Source organism: Lithobates pipiens, unplaced genomic scaffold (genome assembly GCF_037356315.1).
Source record: "Lithobates pipiens isolate NorthernLeopardFrog02 unplaced genomic scaffold, aLitPip1_a1.2 Scaffold_8, whole genome shotgun sequence".
NCBI lineage: Eukaryota > Metazoa > Chordata > Amphibia > Anura > Ranidae > Lithobates > Lithobates pipiens.
Genome location: NW_027507903.1, coordinates 53028165 through 53037336, shown reverse-complemented (window position 1 = coordinate 53037336; position 9172 = coordinate 53028165). Strand labels below are relative to the sequence as shown.

General features: G+C 40.4%; 1 protein-coding gene across 1 annotated transcript; it reads left to right on the top strand.

Moving 5' to 3' along the window:
• The first annotated feature begins 2045 nt into the window (after positions 1-2045).
• On the top strand, positions 2046-8778 carry LOC143963761 (cocaine- and amphetamine-regulated transcript protein-like). The gene is made up of 3 exons (XM_077473488.1): positions 2046-2287; positions 2451-2528; positions 8300-8778. Exons 1-3 carry the CDS (start codon positions 2147-2149, stop codon positions 8405-8407), a joined length of 327 nt encoding a protein of 108 aa, XP_077329614.1. The 5' UTR covers positions 2046-2146; the 3' UTR covers positions 8408-8778.
• Positions 8779-9172: the final 394 nt, after the last annotated feature.

The following is a 9172-nucleotide window of genomic DNA, read 5'->3' as shown; positions in this document are numbered from 1 at the left end:
ACAGTGACTGCGTTTGATGGGCGTAGTGGCTGCGTTTGATGGGCGCAGCGGATGTGTTTGATAGTACAGTGACTGCGTTTGATGGGCGCAGTGGCTGCATTTGATGGGCGCAGTGGCTGCGTTTGATGGCCGCAGTGGCTGCGTTTGATGGCCGCAGTGGCTGCATGTGATGGGCACAGTGGCTGCGTTTGATAGGCACAGTGGCTGGATTTGATGGCCGCAGCGGCTGCATTTGATGGGAACAGTGGCTGCGTTTGATGAGCACAGTGGCTGCATTTGATGGGCACAGTGGCTGTGTTTGATGGCACAGTGGCTGTGTTTGATGGCACAGTGGCTGTGTTTGATGGGCGCAGTGGCTGCGTTTGATGGGCGCAGTGGCTGCTTTTGATGGCAGAGTGGTTGTGTTTGATGGGCGCAGTGGCTGCATTTGATGGCCGCAGTGGCTGCGTGTGATGGGCACAGTGGCTGCGTTTGATAGGCACAGTGGCTGCATTTGATGGCCACAGTGGCTGCGTTTGATGAGCACAGTGGCTGCATTTGATGGGCACAGTGGCTGTGTTTGATGGCACAGTGGCTGTGTTTGATGGGCACAGTGGCTGCGTTTGATGGGCGCAGTGGCTGCGTTTGATGGGTACAGTGGCTGCTTTTGATGGCAGAGTGGTTGTGTTTGATGGCATAGTGACTGTGTTTGATGGTCGCAGTGGCTGCGTTTGATGGCACAGTAGCTGTGTTTGATGGTGCAGTGGCTGCGTTTGATGGGTGCAGTGGCTGCGTTTGATGGCACAGTGGCTGCATTTTATGTGCACAGTGGCTGTGTTTGATGGGTGCAGTGGCTGCGTTTTGTGGGCGCAGTGGCTGCTTTTGATGGGCGCAGTGGATGTGTTTGATAGTACAGAGACTGCGTTTGATGGGCGCAGTGACTGCATTTTATGGGTGCAGTGGCTGCGTTTGATGGGCACAGTGGATGTGTTTGATAGTACAGTGACTGCGTTTGATGGCCGCAGTGGCTGCGTTCGATGGCCGCAGTGGCTGCGTGTGATGGGCACAGTGGCTGCGTTTGATAGGCATAATGGCTGTGTTTGATGGGCGCAGTGGCTGCGTTTGATGGGCGCAGTGGCTGCGTTTGATGGCACAGTAGCTGTGTTTGATGGGTGCAGTGGCTGTGTTTGATGGGCACAGTGGCTGCGTTTGATGGGCGCAGTGGCTGCGTTTGATGGGCGCAGTGGCTGCTTTTGATGGCAGAGTGGTTGTGTTTGATGGCATAGTGGCTGTGTTTGATGGGTGCAGTGGCTGTGTTTGATGGCACAGTGGCTGCGTTTGAGGGGTGCAGTGGCTGCATTTGATGGCGCAGTGGTTGCGTTTGATGGGTGCAGTGGCTGCGTTTTATGGGCGCAGTGGCTGTGTTTGATGGGTGCAGTGGCTGCGTTTGATGGGCGCAGTGGCTGCGTTTGATGTGCGCAGTGGCTGCGTTTGATGGGTACAGTGGCTGCTTTTGATGGCAGAGTGGTTGTGTTTGATGGCATAGTGACTGTGTGACTTTTATGGGCGCAGTGGCTGTGTTTGATGGGCGCAGTGGCTGCGTTTGATGGGCACAGTTAGGCTGCAATTGATGGGTTTTTTCAGAATTTTTCAGTTTGTTTGTGCAACCCCAAAAAATGTTGAGCACCAGCTGCCACTGAAATCTTCTCTAGTACCATGCAAAAGTTTGTGTAACCTGAAATCATTAGCTACATTGTAATTTTCCTACATAATAGAAATGTGTACAGTGGAGATGACGTTTTTCTGTTTGAATGTTCTCATGTATTGGTAATGCTGAAGACTCTCCGGTGATCAGAGCTCCTATCATCCCTGGAATGTGTTGCTGCAGAGAGACAGATGGTTTCTAGCACCATGCCTTGCAGCAGAAGACATGCAGAGTATAGGAGTGTGGCCCCCATTGGAGGGATGGGATGTATCACAGCTCAGGCGACGAATCGCACTTTTGCTGTCTTCCCAGATCCTCTTTGAGATCACAGCGGGAGGGGCCCTTGGAGTTTAAAAGCAACTTGTCCGCCGGGCCCCCCAGAGTTCTCACCAGAGAAGAGCAGCGAGTGGAGCGAAGAGGAGACACCGCTCATCGTGCGCCGGCCGATCCACCTTCAGCACCATGGACAGCTCCCCGCTCCTCATCCGACTCCTCGGTGCCAGTGTCCTCCTCGTCTGCCTCTGCCAGGGCCAGTCCTCCCGGGAGCTCTCCTCCGAGGACTTCGAGGTCAAGAAGATGCCCACATCCTCCGAGAAGGAGCTGGTCAGTCTCCCTTCCACCCCCCACATATTGCAGGCACTGAGTGCACACACCTTCTCCATGTAGAATAGGAAGGACCGTTCCCCATTGTTCATCACAGTTAGTGAGTGCTCAGGTTGTTTCTGCTGCTGTTATACCTGCTGATTGAAGTGTGTGTTCCCTATAGGTGGAGGCAATGGAAGAGCTGCTGGGGAAATTCCAGGACAGGTACCCCATGTATCAGAAGAGAGCCCAGATCCCAATGGTGAGCTGCTTTTATCTCATTTATTCATTTATTACACTGTGCTTATTATAAATGAGCCATAGATACAGGGAACAAAATCACACATACATCTGGGCTATAAAGTAAATGCAGTGTGAAATATTAGTCCAAATACATATAATATTTATTTACACACTCACACTGAAATACATATAATACATGCTCACAATAATTTATATATATATATATATATATATATATATATATATATATATATATATATATATATATATATATGTTTAAGAGTGTGTATAAAGGAATATTATATATATGTACACATACACACAGTGAACAACATCACACATAGATTCAGGTTTATAAAGTAAATGGGATGTAAAATATAAATATTACTCAGTCCAAATACATATAACATTTATTTACATACTCACACTGAAATACATATAATACATGCTTGCAATAATTGATATTTATATATATATATATATATATATATATATATATATATATATATATATATATATATATATATATATATAGATATATATATATATATATATCTATATATATATATATATATATATATAATTTTATTTTAGAGCGTGTGAATGAACATGTATTTATGCATTTATGCTATATTATATTTTGCACATTATTCTCTCTCTCTTTATATATATATATATATATATATATATATATATATATATATATATATATATATTTAAGAGTGTGTGTAAATGAATATTATATTTATTATATATTTATAGTTACCAACCTGCACAATATTGCAGGATGCAGGTTGGTAACTGTAAAGGGCAGGAATGCCTGAAGTTGCTATGTTACTGGCTATAAATATATACTTACCGTCCTGTAACCTCTTAGTGTTATATATTTATTATATAGTTGTCTTTTTTTTTGGGGGGGGGGGGGGGGTCCACCTGGTCTTGTATAGATGATGCTAAACTATATATATATATATATAAAATCTTCAAATAGTTTCCACTCATTTTTAAACTCTATTAAATAAAAAAGCGGCGGAAATTTTTTGAAGACCCCTCATACATTATATATATATATATATATATATATATATATATATATATATATATATATATATATATATATATATATATATAGATAGATATAGAGATATAAATATATATAGATATATTTATATATATATATATCTATATCTCTATCTATCTATCTATCTATATATATATATATATATATATATATATATATATATATATATATATATATATATATATATATATATAGTTTAACATTACAGTCAGCATCATCTATACAAGTAACCAGATGGACCCCCCCCCCCCCCCAAAAAAAAGACAACTATATAATAAATATATAATACTAAGAGGTTACAGGATGGTAAGTATATTTATAGCCAGTAACATAGCAACTTCAGGCATTCCTGCCCTTTACAGTTGCCAACCTGCGTCCTGCAATAATGTACAGGTTGGTAACTATAAATATACATTATATAATATAATAAATATAATATTCATTTACACACACTCTTAAATATATATTTACACTTTATATATATATATTTTTTACACTATATATATATATATATATCTGCTGTCAAAAAGTTGGACTGCACATCCTGTGTGTGTCGGGTGCTGGGAACAGGCAGGCTCCAATCTACCACTACTATTCTATACCAATGAGTCTCCGCACTCCCAAAAGTTCCTTGTTTAGTATTTACTTGCTTTATATGTAGCGAACATCTTCTGACTTCTGATATGTGCGTGATGTTTACTACGACTAAGGAAATGAATATAAAGAAAGTAATAATAATAGTACATAATTCTAATAAAAATATTGAGGAAAAAATAGTTTTGAGAGTGCAGTGACTGATTGGTATATGTATGTATAAAACAGAAAAACCTGAGAGGGGCTGCAGTACAAAAGAGAGCTTTATTTATTGCTCACATACATATATCACACTAGTGATACTTCAGGCATCCCTACCCTTTCTGAAGCTCAAGGATGTGCAGGGAAGGCTTGAAACATCACTGCTGTGATAAATGTATGTGTGGGTAATAAATATAGCTCTCTTTTGTACTGTAGCCCCTTTTGGTTTTTATCTGTGGTGGTTACGGGGATCTACCTGGCTGCTTCTGCATCGCTGCTGTTCACCCTTGCACAAATCAACCTCATACTCTGTTGTATAAAATAAATGCAGTGTGAAATATCACTCAATCCAAATACATAGAATATTTATTTACACACATACATCCCTACATCCTAAAGTAATTTTAACATTCAATATCTAATATCTTAGATGGTATCATAAGGCAAAATGTCTATTACTAGCTTGTAAACTATGATTATACGTGTAGTTCACTAATTAGATCTAGTGCTGCAACGGTTAAAGTACAAAATTTGTTACTAGAGAAAAACATCATTCCTTTTCTTTTGGAACTTCCCTTGTTGGTTTAAAAACAAAGCAAAGTGCAATGTGGAAAGTAACTCCAAAGACATGCAGGTAGGTTAATTGGATCCTGTCTAAATTGTCCCTAGTATGTATGAATGTGAGTTAGGGACCTTAGATTGTAAGCTCCTTGAGGGTAGGGACTGATGTGAATGTACAATGTATATGTAAAGCACTGCATAAATTGATGGCGCTATAAAAGTACCTGAAATAAATAAATAAGTGCAGAAACCCATAACACCAATATATTTCCAATAGACCTGGGAGTTCATTATAGCTTTCCAGGGATTATCCAATTTATTCCACCATCACAGACCCAAAACGCATACTAAGTGTAGGAACTTGAGGAAAGGCTAACCTTGCCTTGAAACACTGTGCATCTGTGGACCTCTGGTGATAAAATAATCCTGCAAAGGCTGTGATGTGATAATAAGGGATTGGCACATAATGGAACCTCCGAGTTGCCACTGACTATCACGTTAACTGACTACATTGTTTCCTCTAAACTAATAAGAGACTAAGGCTGGATTCACACCTATGCATTTTTAGTGTTTTTTGCATTTTGCAGATTTGCACTATAGAACGTGTTCCATGTAGTGCAAATCTGCAAAATGTAAAACGCACTAAAAATGCATAGGTGTGAATCCAGCCTAATAAATAGCAGTGCAGGAAACATGCTAAGGCTTGGTTCACACCTATGCATTTTTTAGTGCATTTTCAGTTTTTCAGAAACAACACTACAGGCATACCCCACTTTTAAGTACACAATTGGGTTTATTTACTAAAGTTGGAAAGGGAAAAATCAGACTCACTTCTGCATAGAAGCCAATCAGCTTCCAGGTTTTATTACCAAAGATTAATTGAACAAGCTCATTGGTTTCTATGCAGAAGTGAGCCTGATTTTGTACTTTCCATCTTTAGTAAGTAAACCCCATTGTGTACTTAAAAGTGGGGAATGCCTGTACAGTTCTTTTAACATGGTTTCTTATGGGTGATGTTTACATCTGTGCATTTTATAGAAAGGGCCAGGGACTTTTTTTTTAGGTTTTTGATTCTATAGACTTCAATGGATCAAAAACATGTACAGTACTGAAAAACACAAAATGCACCTGTTATATGCAAACTGCAACACGCATAAGTGTGAACCAGACCAAGTGCAGCAACCCAAAGTTTTCTCCTGGATGTAGGGAAGGGTTTACTGCTAATTTTTGTCTAAGGGATTGGAGAACGGAGATATACTTACCTGTTTCTCCAACCATCCCTGCACAAGACTGGTCCCTGTGGCTCCTGCTCCCGTGGTCCAGCAGTCTTGCGTGGTGGACTGTTTCTGATATTATCAAGCCTATAACCCTGCTCTGAACGTGAGGACGTCAGGAAAAATCGTGGGGGAGCGCTATTTGCCAGTGAAATGGAGGATCATACGGAGTAAAAGCTTTCTACTCTACCCTGGACAGAATGAGCAGTTAATCTGTGCAGTGGAGCCCCACTGCATAGGAAAACTTTTTTTTGGAAATGGGCTTTAAGGTCTCAGGGAATGTTTTATATTTACAACTCATGGTAGCATGATTGGTAAGTTGTAGAAAGTTTTGAATAAAAGACTGAAGAATGTTTCATACCTAGATTACATCCTACATTGGTGTTCATTGTAGGTGGGAGACAAATTTGCCACTTCTCAAGGAGCCCTTATCAATATCTGGAGCAGTGTTTCCAAACTTAATTTCCTAAATATCCCCAACAGGCCCTGTTTGGGAATTCCCCTTAGATAAAATAGCTGTGATATAGCTGTGATAAATACTAAGACATTGGCATTGGGTTAAAGAACCTGTGCAAGGTGAAGGAAATCTCAAAAATGTGATCTGTTGGAAGTAGTTTAGGACTGAGGTTGGGAACCACTTCTCTCGAGGAACCCTAGAAGTCCAGGAAGTCCTGGTTGAGAAAGCTTGGCTTAAATGAATAACACCTTGTACACACTACTAGTTTTTTTTTATTCATTCAACCCAGCAGGGCTGAACGCAAAAAGAACTGACAGCTCAGGAGGAGCAGCTGTACTAACCATGCAATGTTAGTACAGTAATTTCCCCTGCTGTGCTATTGTGTTCTGACAGGGGGATGCCCCCCGCCAGAACACTCCAGTCAGTGTTCTCAGTCATTGGCTGAGTGTGCTGATTGGAAGCCAATCATCAGACCTTTTTCGGCTATGACACAAATGGCTGGCTTCTGTCAGACTGACTGCAGTACACATGGGCTGAATGTGGGCCAGTTTCTATTAAACCGGTCAGTGCCGCCTGACATTCCACCGTGTATACTAGGTCTAAGCCTGTAAATCTGATGCTAACAATGGGTTGTTGTATTCTTCCCTACTCTTTGCATTACCCTAATAATTAGGACTCTTTTACCATTATATATTATCATTATATTATCATAGGCGTGCGCATGGGGTGTGTCTGGGCACACCCTACTCCCCCCCCCCCCCAGTGTAGTGCAGATTCCCCCTGCTGATATTTCACAAAAGCCCCCCAACGGGGGTTTGTAAAAAAAAATAAAAAAATTATAATTAAAAAATGTAATAATTAAAATACATCCATTGCCCTACTGACACCAACCTCTGTTCTACTGATACCATCCACTGCCCTACTAACACCGACCATGTTTTCATACATTTGGGGTGCACACCTTAATGCAATAGGCTTCACACACCTGTGTATATTATCATGATGTACTTTATATGTATTTTGATAGGGCAACACCTAATGCATGCTATTCTGAGACACATCTAAGCCCTTGTAAACACGGTTGGACATTCTGACGGAAAATGTCCGATCGGACCATGTTGTCGGATAATCCGACCATGTGTGGGCTTCATCTGACTTTTTCAGTCGGAATTTCCAACCAACAAAGTTTGAGGGCTAGATATAACATTTTTCTGACAACATGATAGAGAATTCCGATCGGACAAAGTGCCACGCATGCTCAGATCAAATTCCTAGACCAAAGCTATTGACTACTAGCCTGAACGTAGTCCCATCGTAGCTAAATAAAGTCATCACGTTACGAACGATTGGATTTTCTGACAACTTTGTCTGACTGTGTGTATGCAACGCCAGTTTCGGACAAAATCCGACGGATTTTGTTGTCGGAATGTCTGACCGTGTGTACAAGGGCTTAGACATCATTATCACCAAGCTTAATGCATTTAAATGTCATTATTCAAAGTGTGGTCACAGATGAAATGGTATAGCTCCACTTTTTCAGTTCTTATGATGACATCCGGGGGTTCCCTGTTGGCTTTTGTAATAAAATTGTTATGTTTGTGTTTGTCTGTCCCCGTGCTCAGTGTGACATTGGAGAGAGGTGTGCCGTGAAGCAAGGTCCCAGAATTGGCAAGCTATGTGACTGCTCCCGCGGATCGTCCTGCAACACTTTCCTGCTAAAGTGCATATGAAGAGAATACGTGTCATTTGCAGCCCTTGTGTTTACAGACCATATAGTACCAACCTTTGTAAAGAGAATAACAACTCCATTGCTTGCCTGTTTACACTGCTCCTGTTTACTTTAAAGCAAGCTCACATTCAGTCAGTTATAAAAGAGAGGTCTCCTTGTTCACAGCACACCAGAGGCACAATGATGATCGCCAACATTTAACTAGTTTCAAGACTAGCTTAGTTCTTATATCTCATCCTCTATGTCAAAGATTGTAGATTATTTCCTAGTGAATTTATTACTATTATTATTTATTACACTTACCTTGTTATTTTATCTTATATCTATATACTTTCATAAACATCTAGAATAAACTGTACAAGGAAAACTTTATTGCCTTAGTTATTGAGCCTGCAATTTTATTATTGAGCTTGTTCATTGTTGTATCCCCAACATATAAATGCTCTTTTGCATATTAGTTATTTCTTCAAGCTTATCTATGCAATGTTACATCTAAACTGAACAATGTGGGAATAGAAGCCCCCCAGTCCTCCCCCACATGCATAAATAAGTAAGGAGCAGCAGAAAGATTGTTGTACCTGTTTCCAGCTTTGCCAATCTGCTGGAACCATTATAAAAAAGTAAATTACTTATTGCTTCATTTCAATGTAACATTACATAAGGAGTTAACTAAGAGGACTGAGATTACACAGCAGAATGGGGGAGATCTTATATATATATAAGAATAGTAAAAATAATATATTTCACATTTAGGAGGGTATTCTAT

Coding starts and splice junctions, on each gene's coding strand:
- LOC143963761 (XM_077473488.1), top strand. CDS start 2,147: ATGGACAGCTCCCCGCTCCTCATCCGACTCCTCGGTGCCAGTGTCCTC. Junction 2,288..2,450: donor CATCCTCCGAGAAGGAGCTG/GTCAGTCTCCCT, acceptor TGTTCCCTATAG/GTGGAGGCAATGGAAGAGCT. Junction 2,529..8,299: donor AGAGAGCCCAGATCCCAATG/GTGAGCTGCTTT, acceptor CCCCGTGCTCAG/TGTGACATTGGAGAGAGGTG.